We start from the raw sequence: 19,766 nt of genomic DNA on the forward strand, positions 1-19,766 counted from the left end.
GTTTTGACAAAAGCAAAACACGGCTTATTAATTTAATATAACCGTCTGCACTGTACTTTTGTTGCCAGGGGTGAGTAGTTTTTTGGTTTTTAATATTGAATCTAATGGCAGAAATAGAATTCTGTTACATTTTATTCACAGTATATAAATCATCCTTTAAGTTATTAAAAAGAGAATTAAATCTCAGCAATAATGGAAACAAATTAGCTCAAATTTAAGTGTTTAACTCGCAGGAGAAATAACAAAAACAGCATGAATAAAAAGTGCAAAACATAAGGCCCAAGGTCAGTTTTTTTTCATTTTCTTAAATCAGTTGAAGATATTGAAATTTTAAATGTTTAACTCGCAGGAGAAATAACAATAACAGCATAATAATAATTCAAAATATAAGGCCCATGGTCAGCTCTTTTTCATTTTCTTGAGTCAGTTGAAGATATTGAATTTTATTATAACATGGATCGGCTCATGTGAGAAACCAAACTTGTTAGAACAGTAAGAAATGAGAGTTGGGACTGGCACTGTTCTCGCTGCTCTGTGACAACACGACAAAATACCAAACAAGTAAATAAAAGCAAGGGCAGACTTCAATATCGCTTTTTTATTAATTCTGACACACTGCGGTCGGATAGAAAAGTATGAGAGTTACACTTTTCAAGTTGCTTCCATGACTTGTGCAAACACTAGACGGTATCTGGGGGGGGGGGGGGGATCTTCTGAAGGGAAAAACAACAGATTGGAAAAGAAAGACATCGAAATGCGGAGGAAATGAATAAGTGCATTTAAACCTATGTGTTGATTCTTTTATGCGGTATTTATTGATTCCCAGCTTCGTATAAACTGGATGTTGAGGCATAAACGTAGTACATTTGAACAAAAATAGAACCAATATTTACAATTATTGTATTAAAAATACAAAAACAACTGATACGTGCTCCGCCGATTGTCTTTTTAAAAGACGTACAGGTCGAAGCAGTACGAGAAAGAATGAAGAAAACGAAGGTCATCACCAGCTAAATGTACATTTCTCACTGACATCACACATCAAATGGAGTAGCAGTTCTACCTACTACACTTATCTTTACGCTTGTACATTTTTGTGCAACTTTTTGTTTTTCCAAGTAGGACGCGGCCCTCTAATATGCACATTGTCTTCAGAGTTGAATCAAAGTGAATGATGCATGTCACCACTGTATTACAAACAAATTATCAACAATCTATCTGCAGCCATTACAAAAAAATTACAATAACAAAAAAAAAAAGGAAATCATTAGTGTATAGTCACAGACCACAGTGGAAATCACTGTACTCACTCGTCTCTTTCTCAGTCCGTAGTTCCCGAGACTGATCAATGTGATCAGTGCGACTCAGTGATAGAAGAAGTTACTTTTCACAACTGGATTTATGATCGTTCTGATTGGCGGCCTCGAACAAAACGTTTTTCTTCATATGCCGACTTCCCCACCGGAGTCAAAGAAAAAAAACAAAAACCCCAAAACTTTCAGTCCGTTCCGTTGATGGCGAGATATGGTGGAAAACTGAACGCAGGCGTCAGCGATTTACGTACAGCATTTACCGCTCTGACGTCTGTAACAGGTGAGAAGAGTTTCTGAGGGTGAACGTAAGAGCACAGCAGCAGAGGGAGGGGTGCAGGGTCGCACGGTGTAGACATGGGGACCTATGCTGTTAATGATCGCAGCAAGTCTGAAGATGCCGTCTGAAGCCACGGCGGAAACAACACGGACACAAACTGCTTCATCTTGTACGGAGTCTTAACGTATTCAAAACAAAGAAAACAAAAAGGTCTGGGGAGGTATCTTGAATAAGGCATTTCACTCCACTGTCGCTTGATCCAAGTCTGCTCTTGAACCAAGGTGATTTGTGAACCATGCAGAGAAACGTATGCAGTCATGGCATCGTAAGGCGCTTTGGACATTCCAGAAAATGTGGCTGATGTTCAGGTTGAAAAAAGAAGAAGCCAAATTGGAATTTGTTGATACTTTTAAGTGTTTTAAGACTCTGTACAAGATCATTTGTAAAGGTAGATGGCTAAGAGGTACACTCAAAATTTACACAATGGCAGCTTCTGAAATATTACTTCATAAATGTCCTAGTTGAGTTCTCACTTCCTGCTCACTGTTTGTACTTTTGTACATAAATGCCGCTGCCAGCGTCCAAACCGACATCAGCTTTTATTTTGGAAAAAAAAAGAAAAGGTGACGCTCCGGGAAGAAATCTTCTGTACTGCAGATTAGCTCGTGTACCTCTGATGCACTGTAGCGACCAACGCGATGGAGTCCAGCATGTTGCTCAGTTTTCGGCGGGTGGTCGTTCACCTCTGTGCTTTTTCACCTACAGGCCAGTAACAAAACATGATATTCTGGATGTAACAGCAAGCAACAGGACGAAGAAGAGACTTTGATATGACCAGGCGCTCTCCGAGGTGGGATGACGGTCAGATATGGTTCACTCATACCCTGGTATCCAGGCCAAATGTCTGGTAACATCTAGGATTGTGCTGAAAGTGCTATTTTTTTAGGAAATGGATTGTGTTTTTGTGTATGTACTGGTACATAAAATGTACTTTGTGTGTGAGTGTGTGTGTGTGTGTGTGTGTGTGTGTGTGTGTGTGTGTGTGTGTGTGTGTGTATGTGTGTGCATGTAGGTATGTCAGTACACTGTGCATGATGGTTCTCCTTACTGGGCTCTCCTCCTAGCTTTGATTTGAACACTTGATGAGCTTTCACATGTGAGACATGAGATAATACTGGATTTAGAGTTCAAACACTCAACGACAGATGGGTTGTTTCAGTCCGGGCAGAGAAATCGGCCGACTTGGTCTCCTCTCGGCCCCCCAGAGTGCAATCAGTCAGAGAAAAGAACCAAAAAAAAAAGAAACAGGAGATGAAATCTAGTGGGAAGTTGAAAATGTAAGAGTCAAGTCAACCGTTGTTTCTCTCTGTCTTCGAGCGATCGTCTGTTTCGTTTTCATTTGTTCTATTTTTCACAAAGTAGAAAATGGGAAAGTGCAGATGAAGCTCAACACGTCATGATGCCGTTGTGTCAACAGGTGGGTTTTGGGGGTCTTGTCACTGGGTGGGGGCCGGTCTAAAATGAAACCACTTCCGTTTCTAACAGCAACATCTACGTGGTTGTGTGTGTGTGTGTGTGTGTGTGTATGTGGCCAGGTCGACCCCTCCGGCACTAGTTAGGTTTCTGTAGTCTTTTTTCCAAAGTGCCAGGCATTGCGTCATCGTCTTTGACCTTCTCTCCATCTCTTCTTCACAGTATTTTTTTTTTTGCATGCAGGGTCATTCAACCCCTTATGATGCTTTTAAGGCAGGGGAGGGAGACGAGCAGAGGAATCCACCAATCAGGAGAGCCAAGTGGAGGAGGCAGGCACGTACGTAACTGATGATGAGTCCATAGGTCTGTCTATCTGTCAGTCTCTTTAATCCTGCCCACCCAAAACCAGGGGGACTTCAAGTTACTGCAAAAGGACGTCCGCTGTTGTCCCTCAGACCGCTGACACCTGTTCATCCTCTGTGAAGACAAACAACAGTGAAAGGTTACATTGAATGTGGACAAAGCGGAAAAGATGGTGACAAGTGTTTGCAACTTAGCAGAGCAGCTGCAGCAGCGTTCAGTGAGAATGAAAACCTGCTTTCTTACGTATACGTTACATTTTCCCAGAGCATGCTGTCACTTTTCTGATTGATTCAGTCAGTATGAAATGAAAATCGACCTGCAGTGACTTGAAACTTTACCTTGAAAAGAACATTTTGTCAGTTTTATTCTTGAATAAGTTTAAAGTTTACGGTATGCTATGGACTCATGGTACTGCAGTTCTGTGAGCAGAAGCTGTTTTGAATTCCCCGATGTATCGTGCAAAGATTAGGGTTGCGAGATTCTGAGAACTTCAAAGTGGGAAACTTTCCATGGGAATTAAAGGTAATTTAAGCGCATAAACAGGAATAAACCTGGAATTTGTAAAATTGAAAGTTGTCCCATATCAGGGATTTTAAATAAAGTTAAGGAATATATATTTGAGCATAATCTTGACTAAAACAAAAAGATTTCATGCAAGTACACGATAGTGCACGCTATTCCTAAATCACATGCACATCTTACTGCAGGGGTATTGAAGCCACGCCCACTACATGCTCTGTGCATTCCTCCATCACGTGCACGGATGATTTCTGGAACCCTGGACTATTGAAGCCACATTTTTAAACCCAGAGCACAAGCCTACTGAAGCCACACATTTGAGCCCAGGCACTACATACAATTTCTGAATATTTCCAAAATTCTCCATCTTAACTTCCCATTGAAAGTTTCCTTAAATTTACGAGAGATTTTCTGCACCTTTGCAACCCTAGCAAAAGATGCACCATCATCAGATCTATGACCCTGGACATCCACTGGATGCTGGCGTGACACGTTTCAGGTGCACAGCTGCACTGTTGCAGTTCTAGTGCACTGGAGTCTCTTTTCTTTCGCAGCCACATTTGTTGTCTAATATGTAAAACACTTTTTGATGGGGGGACGATTTTGACACATCAACAGAAAAGAAACCTGAAACCTCCAGAGTCTCAACCTAGTGTGAGCGTCGGCACGAGTAGCTGTGGGCGAGTCCAGAATTTCTCAACGAGGGAGAAAGAGTAGACGTGCTTGCAGTCCCTTGTCTGAAATATTGTTTAACTTTCTATGTGGGAAACCCATGTCACACAAAATATTAACCATAGAAGAGTAGTTTTTTAAATGGAGTGTGAGTGAGTCTGGGGTGGGACTTGAAATTGGATGATAGATGTTTCGTAGCTGTACTTTACTCAGTTTACCTACTGTACTACCCCATGATGCTTCCTATAAGCATTCGTTTAATTTGTCCTTCAGAGATGCAAGTTTTTCGTGCAAAAAAATCCCCCAGCGCATTCAGATACGCGAGACGCTACACTCACACGACCGGTGTTTGCACACTGCAGCGACTTTGTATCTATTCCAGCAGAGGTGATGGAGCTGGAGCTTGACACAGCTGCATCCAGTGGACAGCGACATTTTTAAACGCAAGAAACATGTTCCCTAAGTATTTATCTTGTAACTTTTTACAATGTGACAAAATGTTCCCAAGCTAATTTCAAGTCAGATATGATTTTCATAAAAAACAATGGTAGGTTTGGTAAAAAAAACAACCTTATAAAAACTCTATTTGCTCTAATTACACGGTATCATTTTTATGTACCATTATTAAAATCTAACATCTGTCAATGTACAGCAGATGGAAAATAGACTTTTGGCTAACTCTGGTACATTTACAGTGTTTCTTATTGGTGTGGAAACTAATGTCTGCTCTAAAAACTAACTTTAAAACATCAGACTTGGTTGCGAGTATAAAAAAGTGCTGCTTCAATAAGACAGAATTCATCCAGAGTCACTGTAGGCGAGTCAGGTGCGTGCGGGTGCAGGAGAATGGAGGTGCATGTTTTCAGGCATTGAGTTTGATTGCATGGGTGAGAGGATCCTAATAGCACTGCGCTGGCTGATGGATGCTGTTCAGCACAGTGTGTGAGAGGGTGAGAGAAGAGCAGAATGTGTGGTGGCAGAGAAGTGGTGAGTTTCTGGTCCGACCAGGATGACTCATGCATGATGACATATTGTGGGTCAAACGTGAGGGTCCCACTCCAAATGAACAATTCCCACATCATAAATGTCTGAATTTCAGTTTTTGATTAGGGACACTGACGGACAATTGTAATTTGGAGTGGGACCGATCCTACTGGTGCTGTGGGAAGAATGGTCAGTCTCAGTCGAAGTGTGTGTCCCTGTTCACATGCAGGTTCATTGGAGTGGAGAGGGGGGCAACCTGATAAATTAGTTTTTACCTGCCTTGGGGAGAGGGGCCCTGCCTGTTAACCCCCGTACACACACTCTCATGGTCTGGGAGTCTCAGGTGTATGCTGTGCCACTGGCTTTGGCTTCCTCAGAGCGACTAGTTTGGAAGACAAGGACTCACCCTCCTCTTCCTCCTCAGCCTCTTGCTCCTCGGCCGGTGAGCGTGTACGGTGGAGGCCGCCCGCTCGCTGTTTGGCCCCCTGGTGGGCCTGGTGGGAGTCGGGTGACTGGGTGACCATGCGCGAGCGCTGCAGAGCTGTGGTGTAGTCTGGTGGCCGGCGGCCTGAGTGGGTTGCCGTGGACGTGGGAACAGATGGGGTCGGGTGCTGCCCTTCAGCGAGGTCGGAGATGGTCAGGGCAGTGTAGCCGGGGGGAGTCGGGGGAGGCTCGCGATAACGACTTTCTTTCCGCGCTGAAGGGGGAAAAAAAGAAAATGAAGATGAGGACTTTTCTTGCACAGGGGCAGCCCCCCCCCCCCTTTTTTTAATGTGATAATAGAGAAATAACAGGAAGTGATGAGCGAGAGAGGAGGGATTAAATGCAACAAACAAACATAACTAATCAGGTTTCTTATAAAAGACTCCACCAATCATAAACAGGACTTTGAGGTGCAGTCACTCACAAAGGAGTCCTTTACCCCCAGCAGTGATGGGTGATGGGGAGGGCCGGCCGATCTGCTTGGCCTCCTCTGACCCGGTGGATGTGATGCTACTTGTTTCTGGGTCGGCGTTGACGTCCTTCCCTCCTCTCCTCTTAATGGTGCCAGTGTCTCCCTCAGAGTCCTCTCCCCAGTACGCAGCTGACGATGAGGAGGAGCTGGCGGATGCCCAGCTCCCTCGGGCCTGGGCTGCCCACAGTGCAGCGGGCCCCCCTAATAAGGCCTCTGGTCCGCCAGGAGGGAGCCCTCCGATGCTGCCTCCACCTCCACCAAAGGCCAGAGTCTCCCAGCTCCGCCCCTGCTGCATGGTCTGGATGTTGTCGTGGGAACCGGAGGAGCAGGAAGTCCAGGAGCCGCGGCCGCTGTCTGCAGCATCGAGGGAAACACGGTCGCCCTGATCCTGAGTCAGCTCCTCTGAACTGGGCGAGGAGAGCACTGTAGGGCAGCCGCTGTAAATGCCTCGACAGTCCTGCATCGATGAATATGACCTGTGAAATGATAAAAAGTAAAGACAAATTACTCAAATTTGAAAGTCAGACAAATAAAACGGAGTTATACCCCATAATAAACTACTCGAGCTCCTACCCGAGGCTGTACTGGTCGGGGTCAGTGGTGGCTCTCCGTTCCAGCCGCTGTCCCCCGATGTGCGATTCCCCGACTCCTCCAGAGTGACGGAGTCTCCTCTCCTCCTGGGCCATGTCAAAAGAGGAGTTACTGACAAGGCTGGAGCGAGAGGAGATCTCACTGTGACCGGAGTCTGAGTAGGCGTCTCCCATCCTGTTGTAACCTGGAGGAAAGAAGAAGAAATGTTCACCTATAGAGAAAAAAGGAACTCTTGTTTTGTTTAACTTAGCAGGAATTCACTGCCACTGATTTGAAGATGACAGATCAAATTCCAATTTCTTTCGTTTTAATATAAAAGCTCTTTACTAAAGCAAAATCATGGCCCCCTACATACTGACTGGCCTCAGCCACGCTCCAACGAAAAGCTCCGAACATCAAAATAACTTATGGTGGGTCAACTTTTTTACCAACTCTCATCATAAATCCCCTGTAATTCCCATATCTTATCTCAGCCAGTCTTTTTAAACGAGGCCTCATGTAGAGTGCATGGATAATTGTAGAGTGCCATGTCCAAGTAAGCCAACCAGCTCTTTAGGGATAAGTGCATTAGATTCTTACTGAAGCAGCAGTTTGCTACGACATTCAAGGCTTCGACACAGCGCTAAAGAGTGTGGAAAAAATTAGATAATACGCCTGAAGGGACTGGGAATTGCATAACACAGTCTAAGAAAAGAAAGAGAAATCACTGGTTATGATTGCGGACACATGCACGTGCATATTTTCTAGTTGGAGGTGAATGTCACTGTGGCATTTGCTGTAGCTCAGCTATAGAGTTTAGTCTGAAGAAAGGGAGGAATGGCTGAATTACAAGATACTAAACTCCCGATTGCTCCTGAAGGTTTGTGGCATCCGTGTATAAATGATTAGATTAGATCCTGAATGTGTGAATGAACAGCCCAACGTGGCTTGTGGTGTAAAGCACTTTGAATGGTTGGAAGACTAGAAAGGCACTATATAAATCCAAGTCAATTTACCAAGAAATAACTCAGGCTGAAGGGAGACAAATGGACCCTTGAGATTCCAGTAGCAATAAAAAACAGTTTCTAAGTTGATTTAAGCACCAGATGCAGAACTGCAGCGACATCAGAGGTCCTTCTATGAAGCATATGTCTACAGCCAAAACCCCCAAAGATAAAAAGAAAAGGTTGCATGCTTGCCACATTAACCTCTTTGGATCAAATTAAGCCCATTTAACTTTTAAGATTGATTGTATTAATAATGGCACTTTGTGTATTTGAATATGTTGTTATTTACAAAATGGATTTATTGTTTACATGCTCTGTCTGTGCTGTAGCAGAAGCTCACTAAGACAAGTTTCTAACCTTTGTTGTCTTGGCTTTAAAGTTAACTCTAATTCAAGTTGTTTGGGAATGTTTTCTGGAGATCATTATCACTTACATTAGTGATGCATTTTACGTTTCTAGTTGTTGCATTAGCAGTGTGTAAGGAACACATGGAAGAAGAGCTGTTTAAGTATAGCCAGTGATCGCCACCGCAGCTGAACAACTGAAACACTGATCACTACATTGACCAGACAAATATGTGAGAACACCAGTGGTTTCTAAGAAATGCCGTGTTTATCTGATTGTCGTGTCTGATGATTGACCACAGGATGAATACTAGTACCCAACACAATATCTGACACATATTGCAATGCATGTTGGCAACCACCAGGTGGCCTTTGTGGCACATCTCAACGGAAAGAAGGAGCCTGGAGATGGTGTGGGAGGGAGGGAGGATTATTGGCTTACCCTTCTTGGGTGAGCTTTGGGGGGAGGTGGGAGGGGAGGAGAGCTGGGAGGAGGCGTTGGACACTGTGTCCTCTGGCTGCCTCCGGTGCCTTTCGTTCCCCTCCTCCGACAGAGACAGGATCTTCTTCAGAGACTGAGGGGAACTGGTGCCTGTGGACATTTACAAGAAGATGAGCGGAATTAGCATGAGGAACACTGCCATCCCCCCCGAGGGGGCTGGGATGCTAAACTGCATTGTCTGGGAATTTTTATTTTTTATTTGCTTGTTGTCAGACAGCCTCTAGGTGGCAGCACTGTCATAAAGACGCTGGCTCTGCTATTGTCTGCAAATAACAGGATGAGGAAGAGAAAACAGGGCCATGGTGGCACAAAGAAGGACAAGAAAACAGGAGATTTATAGAAGCTTATTTTAAATCGATCCAAAACAAAACTGTCATACAATAACTGGTAATATTGTAGATCTTAGTGGGACAATTACAACCAGTAAGACTAAAAGTAATGACATTTTAGGTCTATGTCCCTCATGATAAAATATATGTAGACCAGTAACTCAAGTGGGCTGTACAGGTCAGTTGCTGATTGGCACAAATATTCCACTACAAGAAATACAGGCATGAGGATGACAAAACAGCAACACAGAAGCTCTGTAGTGCCATTCAAGATGGCAAACTTTAGTCCTTTTTAACATTGACAGAGGCATAGCATATCAGATCCTCTGCTTCCGTTTGAACCTTTCACAATAAAAGCCATATGCTGCCTAACTGTAATGAGCACCGTTGTGAATATTTGCAGTTCCATTTATTCATCACTCCCTGGTGTGTAAAGGCTTTAATACTTTTAATTTTCACTCAAACGACTGGTTGTGATTGTAAATTAGAAATCTCATTATTCCAAATCTTAATCTTACCAAAAGGTGGCAGATCCTTGACTGGCACTTTCTTTCGGGATGGGTAAAGGGCCACGGCAGGGACCTGCAGGGCCTGGTTTCCTTTTGCCAGCTGGCCCCTCTGTTGACTGGCAGCTCTGGACACGACTGGGGAGGTGTCTGGTCGTTTCCCACTGGCATTCTTGGGCACTAAGTAGGGTGGGAAAGATTGAGCAAATATCCATTACAGATTAGATTTAGACTTTAGGCTTTAAACTGAAACATGTATGTAAAAGAATTTTCGAGAAGTCAGGACTTTGCTGAGGAGTTTAAGAAAACTACTGATGATTGATGGTCAAAACTGTTCAAAACTGTGTGTGACAGTCTCGTTGACCCCTTTTACTATCTATCAATACATTATCATCAGAAAGTGAAGCTGGCATTATCAATGGGAAACTGGCCTAGTGATTTGGCCTCAGTCATTTTCATTCACTGCCAATGAGTCTTTAAAGCAAGACTAAGTATCATGTTACTCTGGGGCTCCCATCGTGTCTGTGTCTAGTATGAATCCTGGGAACATGAATGTGTCTCAAGAGAAAAATGCAGTTAAACAAAATCCAGAACTCAACGTATGACTCTAATTATATTCTTGAAAGGATTTCTCTGCAGGGAGATAAGACATTATGGGCTTATTTTATACACTATATACATATTTCTACGCCTTTATTGCATTTGTGTGCATAAAGTTGTGTCACAAACTCACATGTACTGATGGAAGGTTCACACTGCATCGAGAGCGTCTGCAGACTCTCCTCGTTTGTTTCCAGGCTGAGGTTGGACAGGTACTGTTTGACCTTCCTGGCCATCTGGGCGTCCTCGTAAAGCTTTTTGGCGTTCAGGAAGGAGCTGCGCCGCACCCTCTTCTTGTGCCCGCCTGTCTGGGTGACGTCTAGCACTGCTGCGTTAGCACTACCCTGGCTTAGGGACCTGGTCGCACGGAGAGGCACCCACACAGACGCATGAAGACAGAGAGGAACACAGATGTGCAGGCATGACCGCAGACAAAGACGCACAAAAACAAATAGAAAGAATAGAGAAAGACATATTAACATATAGCTTTAGTGTGTCAATGAGGTCATATTTAATTGTACAGGTAATACTACTGGGCTGAACGGGAAGCCTGGTATTTAAACTTGGACATGCAGAGAGCAGCTTTAGGTATTTCTCTCAACTCCAAAACATTCCAGTCATTCCAGGACAGCAGAGGGGGGTGAGGGATGATGGCTGTAGTCAAACAGCAGGAGAGTAGAAAGGGGGAGTTCTACTTGTGTATAGTTCATAGTTTACATTTCTGTGGCTTGAGTCACAGCTCGTAGCGATAGTAGTGGTAGTAGAAGCTTTACTTGCACATGGTTTCAGTCAAATGGTATACAAAACGGTGATAGTCAATGAATCAGTGTTCGTTTCAAAAGGTGTTTCTGGTATGAATAGTTTAAAATTTTGACTCTGTTTCTAACAAGATATACAACTTCTGTTATGTCTGCATGGACGTAAGTAAGTAAAATATTTTTCTTCTAAGTACTACTTTCGTTTCTTGTAATTATAATTTAGCACCTCCTATTCCCCAAGATTAGGATCTCATAATTACAAGAAAACTCTCACAATTACGAGATACTGATCTTATAATTTCAAGATGGCGCTCTCATAATTAAAAGATGCCATGTCATAATTACGCGATACAGAAGTCTTAATCACCAGAATAGGGTTTTTCTTTAGGGAACGCAATGTGCTTCCATACATTTCCCAGTAAGTGATTGATGCACAGTGATGTCCCATTTGACCACAAGAATGTAAAGCATGATAATAAAAAAAAGATATCCAGCATCTCTGGCTGTCCAGCTTTGATATACAGATAAAACTCTGAAACTGAAGCCGCATGCACATTGTTAGGTAAAAACACGTCAAATAAAGGTCACATTTGCTAATGTAAGGCTGGAATCCTTCAGCAACAAGATTCAATTTGTTTTATGTTTAGGATATATGTATTAGTTTTTGTTTAGTTTATATTTCAAGCACAACAGTTGTGTTTTCATGTAAAGTTTACGGAACGTAACACAGTCCAGTGTGACCAAATGTTAGCATACGTGACCTTTGTTTCATTCATTGTCCTTTGGTTAGAGTCAGGCAGTGTTAGTGGGAGGATTCAACTCAAACAGATTAATGCAAACTCCAGAAAAGAAGAAAAGAAGCACGCAAATTAGCAGAAAAAGGGACCGCGGTGCAGTGAGGGCAAAAGGTTGTAGGGTCACCAGACTTACCCTAAACTTCTCCATTTCTTCTTCCTAGAGGGTGGGTGCCATGAACAGAGAAGCATGGAGGGCAAAGGGTGGATGAATAGAGAGAGAAACAGACAAAGCTTAGGACAGGAAAGACCACCAAGATCCCCAAAAGAGAAGCAAAAATTTCACCAAAGACCCACATGACAGTCAGAGGAGAGGAAATCAAATGGTAACAACACTAAGGAGTGACATCATCAGACAAAGACACACTTTCACAGGAGCACTGTGCACATTTTAGGCCAACAATGTGTATAGGAGAACATTTGCCAGAGGAAACAGTTGCCAGAGGGAACAGCTGCTTGAAAGAAAAGCGTGATGCGGAAATCTTTACTGAATCTATGTGAACCGGCTAACCCCACAGAGTTTGATTAGTCAGAGGAGTGCTGACTGGTCCTACAGAGACAGTGAAGGATCATTTATCTGAAATCTTGCTTCCTTATTGAGAGGCCTCTTACCTGGTTCGGAACATCAGGGCCGGGTCCATGTTGACAGAGGCCATGCGACCAACATGGCGAATTTCTTTGGCGATCATCCTCAGCTTCTCAAAGTTCACCAGGCCGTCCACTTTAGAGTCGTTGCCTGAGAAATGAGGAGAGAAAAAAGAGTGAGCACCAATTTCTCACACGTTATACACCTATCAGGAGGGCTGCAGGAATAAACACATAATACTGCCACATAATGCAAGGACCATTATCTGACATTGAGTCTGCTATACCATTTAGAAATGATTATATATATTGTGTAAATTACAAGGAAACAGCACATAAAGTAATAACTACAAAAGCCAGCTAACATCAACAAAGAGAGCTGTTTATGCTAAAGCTTACTGGTGAGTTAGCCACAGCTAGCATTAGCTAAACAGAGATTTACCTACTTTTTCCTATTCATTTTCTATAATTGTAAAATCTTTTTTCATGCACTGAAACTGAAGGTAGGGCATTTTCTTGGCTAGTACTAGTCTTACTAAAAGCTAACCAGCCCATCTTACTGGAGTTGCAGTTACTGCCATTAGAGCCTTTACACAGTGTAATTCACATTAATTGGTAAGGTTTGGCTACCTCAAGTATATTAAATCACAGATATAATACCTATATTAGTTAATTAGTGAAAATGGACAAGAAAGCTGGGAGAACTTCTTTAGTATTTAGATTTTGTCACACTACATTCTCGTAAGACCAAACAGTGCAGTTCGTATCTAAATTTAGACATAAAAGGCCACAAAATAACGGTATATTAACTTGTCTTGCTCTTACACAGTTTGGCGAGCTAGCTATGTAGCTATAACTACTAAAGAATGAAAGGAAATGTGTACGACCACCAATCAATCAACAATCGTTTCATCCTAAAATGTGGCCTTTCGAATGTAATTTCTCATACAGCTATGAAAACTATAACTTTTAAAATAGATTTTCCGTCACTGGTTAACTTACTGTAAGCTGTACAAACTATTTCTACCATATTAGAGGCGGGATGGTTTTATATATTCGTAAATTTCATGTCATCTACCTTCATGTAGGAAGGTGAGGTCCTTCTTGATGACGGGGAACAGGGGGATGATTGGTGGCTGGAGGTTCTGATTGTTGAGGACATTCCTGTACTTGGCCATATTTCTTGAGGGGTCAAAGAGGTCCTGCAGGTCCCCGAACAGCTTCTCGTACTTGCTGGGTAGCTTCTCCCATGTTCCCCTCAGTCTGGAGACCGGAGCCAGGTTCAGACCACTGTGAGGGGGGCGGAGGACAGATTTAGGAACCGGCTTGTGGAAACATTCCCAACACAATGGCACAATACACTACAAATATATTCATTATCCCCCGTCTCACCTGATGATGGCGAACATGGAGTTGAAGTTCTTGCACTCGCGGCAGTGCAGGGCGATCTTGATGAAGTGCTTGACGGTCTTCATGCGTTTGAGCTGGTTGGGCTCCCGCGTCACCTCCGTGGCCACCCAGAAGGTCTCATGGTTGATGGCCTCCTCGAAGCGCTTCAGGCTGGCTGAGCCCGTCTTGGAGCGCAGCTTGAACAGGTCGTCGATGTATTCGGTGGGCTCGATGGCACAGAAAAGTTCAAAGGCCCGCATGGAGAGCTGAGTGGCAACCTCCACTGTGCTGAGCTGTAACAAAGAGATCTGGCCCTCACGCAGGAGGTCCTGAGCGTCGTCATCTGAACACAACGTCTCCGTCTCCATGTTGCTCTTTAGGTAGTATCTGGCGATAGAGGAGAATGTATGGTTTGTTTCACTTACATTCAGTAGCAATGGCAAACTCTTGCTAGTGTCAGCTTTGCTAATGAGAGGATATACTTAATTGATATTCTAAACTTAATATATTTATTTAATTTCTTAGTACTAGCTGGATAAAACAGAAACACAAGGTGGGGACAGTTTGTAGACTATGTGATCAATTGAGGTTAATTGATAAAGAAAATAATTGTTAATTGCAACCCTAAATTATTCTTATTTGACCCTTATTACACCAGGGTGGACGCTTGAATCTGTTAGCCAAAATAGCGGCTCAATCATATTGCAACATTAACATTTATCTCAGGTAGAAGAGGAAAGGAAAGAAGGGAAAACAATACACCTGACAAAGAAAAGGTGGCACATCCGATTTAAGATGTAATTACCTGCCGCTCAGCTGAATCCTGTCGGCTAGTTTAGAAAGCTGGTCTGGTAACCGCCTCTGTTTGATGACGCCCTCTGGTGTGACGGACACTTCACACAGCGAATAAGCCTCTGGCGTTGCAGTCAGGGCAAACTCCCTGATAGCCTGGGCCACCACCTCCTTAGCTGTGGTGTCCTTCCCGATCATGATGTATCGAGACTGCTGGTCGGCCTTGAAGACTCGTAATACCTGGTCTGACATATCTGGGGGTGAACAGAACACACCATGAGGATAAATGTTTACTTATCAGTGTTGTTTTTAATGTTAGGCATGAGCTGTTCCAATCCCATTATGCAAGTCACTGATTCGTTTGTATGTCCATCTTCCCAGCATTCCTTATAGCAGAAACACACCACCATAATTAGGATGTCACCTGAAAGCCTTATTTCCCATCATAACATTAGTTTGATCAGAAACGTGACCCCACTGATTATATGACCAAAATCTCCATGAAAAAAAAAAAAATCAATACCCATGTGCCCTCAGAAAAGGTAAAGGTCAGCAGTCAATGCAATGCTGTTAGCTTTACTCGATTAGCTTTCAAAAGCATGAATGCAGATTAACTGAGTTTATGTTACATGTAAAAACTCAAGTACAGCAGCTGATTAATGTCTGTAAGTCTAACATAGCTGCTGACAACACTGACAAAGGCTTGACTGTGCCGAGAGAAGCAGGATCACAGGAAGAGAAGGTACTCACTCGGTATGACTGGGACTGGAAGAACACAAACAACATGTGATGGACAGGAGTTAATGAAGAGACCATACTTCCTCTTGGTTGGTAGAGTAACAGGTTTTATCACACTGTCTAGGTAACTATCCCCTCACCAGTGAGCGTGACTACTTTTTAGTGATTGGGGCTGCACAATAAATCGCAATTTGATCATAAGCCCAGTATTGACTAGGTCAATCTCAAGGGGGAGCAATGTTTGTTAAAGGCTAAATATTTTTCAAAATACTATTCTGAATGAAGTTATGTGGTGCTGCAGAGATGTTCTGGTCTATGAAAATAACAATAATGATGAAAAAAAGGATGATTCCTTCCAATATTGTGAATCATATCACAATAATCCTAATATTGTGCAGCCCTAATAGCAATAAGGATTTACAGAATTGTTGCATTAATATGATAAGATACCTTGATCCATGTGGTGTTTAATGACCAAGAAAATGTACCATAATAAGATATACAGTATACCAACATCATGATATAATGCAGCATGTACCATGATTTAAGATTTTATCAATATTAACCCCTTAAAGGAATAGAATTGTATCAAAACCCATTAGGTTTCCACTGCAGTTAATGCTAATTAGCCACAAAAATGTATTTGCCAATGATGAAGTCAAATATTTAAAGAAAGGGAAATATATAAAAAGAGATGTTTGTGTCACATTATATGCACAGCAGTTAAATACACACCAGGCTGGTTGTTGAAGTCGAGGATGCGGTGGTGAGACTGCAGAAGGTCTGGGTTTGACGACGAGAGGTTCCCACTAACAGGCAGAGCTGGTGCGATCTGTTTGGACTGCTTCATCCCTACAATGATGTCGTCCTGTGATTGGCCCACGCAAACATCACTATGGAAACAAGAGGGAGAGCATGGGAGTGGTGAAACAGCAGTTCGGTCAACTAAAAGCAGGGGGCGATATAAGTGTTGGCAGGAGTTGGAAGCCGTGGCTGTGCAGTCCATAAAGAATATTCTGCAAGAAATGAAACCACATTTTGGTTGAACCTGGTGCTGGACCATTAAAATACACTGAATGTGACTCCCGCTGTGCTCAGGAGCTAGTTACAAAAACTTTGAAAACTAAACTTTTATTCATAGTTTTACTGCACTCTTTACAATCAGTGATCATTAAGGGTTTTGCTGTGCCTGTCAGTATAAGCTGTGGGCTGCAGGGCATCAGGACCTTCAATCTCAGCTGTAACAATGTTTAAAATACGCAATTTCATCATCTACTTTTTTCTCCAGGTTTCCCCACAGTATTTCATAGAAATTAAGAACAACTCCACTAATGTCAGATATTATTAAAGAAAACATAATATTAGGGCTTATTAGGCTTCGGGGAAAAAGAGCAGGGGCACTACATACCACAGCAACAGTCGCATCTTTTTATCAGTAAGGTGACTGTTTTAAGGCACAATGAGTAGGATTTTCCTAAAACACTGTGACCAGGAGCCAGATTGTATATGTATCAAAGACAAAACTGTGAAGTGGCGCACACGGTGCAGAAAATACACAAATATAATTGAGGCAAAACGTCATGCGGACAGGCTCGCTCCAAAATGAGAGTGAATCTGCAGTTGGCTTTCAACTGCTGGCAAGCACATACGCCTCGTTGAGCCAGGGAGGAGGGACCAACTTTGAATTTTGTGTTTACAAATTGGAACTGTGAAATCTTACTTGTTCTGCCTCTTAACCTTCATCTGCTTACTACACTGATTATGAGGTGAGATGCATCAGGATCTGTCTGATTCAGCTCAGCAGGTGATTGGCTGATCGATCACATTGTACGTTTGGTTCACATAAATCAATCAGAGCAGCACTTTGCAAAGTCAGAAGAAAAGACAGCTTCGTAGAAAAGTAGAGAGAAAGCCCAATCAGTGATCCGATGGGGATGTGTGGATCACTGTTTGCTCTCTTCACAGCGTAGAATAAATCAAAACTTACAAGGAAAATACAAACTGTGCTTGTCTCACTCATTACATTTTTCTCTCGCACCTGATAAGTGATGCAAATAAGCAGGTCATAAATATGGTGTTAAATTTAGAACTGTCAACATGCAATGTATACAAAAAAAGTTCAGTTATGTTCTTAATAAAAGTTCCTATCCACATGTTATTAAGTCTCATTACTTGTATGGTTTAGGAGGCAGGATGCTGGTGAGTGTCTTGTCAAAGATCTTCTTCAGCTTGTTGCGTCCTCCCACCGAGTTGGTCTTGGCTTTCTTGCTGACTTTCTCCAGGCCCATCACCTGCTCCACGTCCACTGCCAGGTCAGGGATGGAGTAGCGGCTGGCCTTTTTGATGTCCCCGATCTTCGGAAGGTGTGGCGCGCCGTTCTTTCTGTCATGTTCCTCCTCGCCGTCCATATCATGGTCATGTTCCGGCCTGGTTAGCAGCTCTTTAAACACTGGACAAAAGGAAGGGGGAGGCATAGTCTTTGTATTAATGTCTCTCTCTCTCTCTGTTGTGTAAGTTTTTAAGTATTTCTGAATCTTTTTTTGCATCTCTATTGGTTTAAATTATTGTGTTTAGCTGTCATTAATTGAATTCACAAGTTCCCAACACTTCTAGTTTGTCATGTCTTAGATTCAAGACATCACAGAGTGGAGCAACTGAATTTGCCTTGTTGCTGCTATATTTATTTATCTAAAGGAGCTGTACTTAACAGTACATTAGCATAAACAAATATTTGCCTTGTAAAGATAGAATCATCCATATCCGCAAAAGCAAAGGTTTGAGAAAAGTCGGGAGAATCAATATGACTTTGTATTGAAGAAATAGGTTTAATCATCCTCCATCCCCTCACCAACGACTCAGTATCTTACAAAATTCGAACAAGGCGTGTCTCGTAATATGATGAAACTTTACCTAAAAGGTTTGTTTTCACAGTTATGGACAAGTGGGTGTTGTTCTTCAGAATCTCATTGGCTTTGATGAGCTGGACATTCTCAAAGTTCTGCCCATTGACCTCCAAGATCTGCAGAAAGAAGGAGGAAGAAATACAGCAGGTGTATTTTTACCACACAGCCCATAATATAGACCTCATTACTCTCTTATAAACATAAACCAAATATAAAGCTACGGCTACCTGATCCAAAGCTATGCATGTGGATTAACAGTCTATTTGTTGCATTAATGAGCAAGAATACCCTGCTAATAAAACACTCATCATCTTTTTTTGCTTCAGTTGTCACCGTGTCATGTCAAACTGCATGCCACATTGGATCAGTGTTGAGCCTTGAACTAATGTAAATGTTACAGGTCTCTGAACTACATTTTCTATCCAGTGAACAAAGATGTAATATTCTGGCATTTAGTCCAACACGTGGTTTTGACATTAATGTGGTTCATGTCACCTTCAAATTGCCTTAACAGCTTGACCTCTGTATGCGTGCCGGATATTTGCATTTTAACACAGTATGCTAACCAGCCTTTGCCGCTTCCTCTTTAGTGGAAGAGGAAGTCCCCTTTGACTCTGACATAAGTACAGGCCATCCTCAGTTGCTGTGAGGCTGGTAAACACTGACCTGGAACCCCCCAAATGTCTGTTCTGGGATCAGCAGCAATTAGTGAAACGTTGCATGGAGTTTATTACTAAAGATCTACTGCTAGTTGGCCTATACCATAACAAATGTGAGGAATACTAAAGCTCTGAAATGGTAAGTCCTGAGTGAATGATGATTGCAGCTGAAACTGTTAAAAAAACTGAAGGTGTGAGCAGGCTTTGAGAGAGGGAATGCTTCCACTGATGCCAGCTTCTCCGTTTCCTTTTGGGGAAACAGCTGCAAGGGATGTTTGGAGTCAAGAGGGCTTAACTCGCATCCAGACACTCTCAAGATGGTTTCAAGGATTAAGGGACTTTGCTTAAAGCCCCGAAGACTGCAGAGTGTGAAAATGGTTGAGAAGTCAAGTTGCAAGAAGAAAGCCAACAGAGGGTGCCCGCAGCTACTGGCAAGTTGAATTTAAGACAACCTTATAATGCTAGTTAGAGCAAAATGTAAACCCAATTTCACAACAACAATGAACTTTCAACACCAGCAAAAAAGATCAATTCAAGTGCTGGTCTGTGTGACAGAACTGATATTTACAGTTTCACAGTTGTAGCCTAAAGAAGAAAAAAATATAACTGCTATGTGCAGCTGCATTTACAGTTTCCCTCCCTACAGTTGAAGAGGAAATCCCAAGATTTTGACGGACAGACACTTTCTTACAGCAGAAGCAATGTATGCTACAAATAAAATGGAAGATATCTTA

General features: G+C 42.6%; 1 protein-coding gene across 5 annotated transcripts in view; it reads right to left on the minus strand.

Moving 5' to 3' along the window:
- Window positions 1–615: 615 nt before the first annotated feature.
- Window positions 616–19,766, minus strand: part of rapgef2b (Rap guanine nucleotide exchange factor 2b) — a 108,041-nt gene continuing 88,890 nt past the window's right edge. For 2 of the 5 annotated variants that reach the window (XM_083914906.1, XM_083914902.1), the window contains 16 exons: window positions 18,381–18,489; window positions 17,643–17,919; window positions 16,206–16,363; window positions 15,483–15,497; window positions 14,746–14,986; window positions 13,944–14,327; window positions 13,630–13,841; window positions 12,579–12,702; window positions 12,103–12,126; window positions 10,548–10,771; window positions 9,827–9,994; window positions 8,920–9,069; window positions 7,130–7,331; window positions 6,509–7,032; window positions 5,877–6,298; window positions 3,410–3,540 (listed from right to left, as the gene is read on the minus strand). In XM_083914906.1, coding sequence (XP_083771032.1) covers window positions 5,925–6,298; window positions 6,509–7,032; window positions 7,130–7,331; window positions 8,920–9,069; window positions 9,827–9,994; window positions 10,548–10,771; window positions 12,103–12,126; window positions 12,579–12,702; window positions 13,630–13,841; window positions 13,944–14,327; window positions 14,746–14,986; window positions 15,483–15,497; window positions 16,206–16,363; window positions 17,643–17,919; window positions 18,381–18,489 — 3,186 coding nt within the window. In that variant the 3' untranslated portion in view covers window positions 3,410–3,540; window positions 5,877–5,924. Of the gene's footprint in view, window positions 3,541–5,876; window positions 6,299–6,508; window positions 7,033–7,129; window positions 7,332–8,919; window positions 9,070–9,826; window positions 9,995–10,547; window positions 10,772–12,102; window positions 12,127–12,578; window positions 12,703–13,629; window positions 13,842–13,943; window positions 14,328–14,745; window positions 14,987–15,482; window positions 15,498–16,205; window positions 16,364–17,642; window positions 17,920–18,380; window positions 18,490–19,766 lie in introns of all 5 variants that reach the window. The other 3 variants (XM_083914905.1, XM_083914903.1, XM_083914904.1) reach the window with 3 other exon arrangements.

The sequence above is a fragment of the Echiichthys vipera genome, assembly GCF_963691815.1.
Source record: "Echiichthys vipera genome assembly, chromosome: 6".
In the NCBI taxonomy this organism is placed as follows: domain Eukaryota; kingdom Metazoa; phylum Chordata; class Actinopteri; order Perciformes; family Trachinidae; genus Echiichthys; species Echiichthys vipera.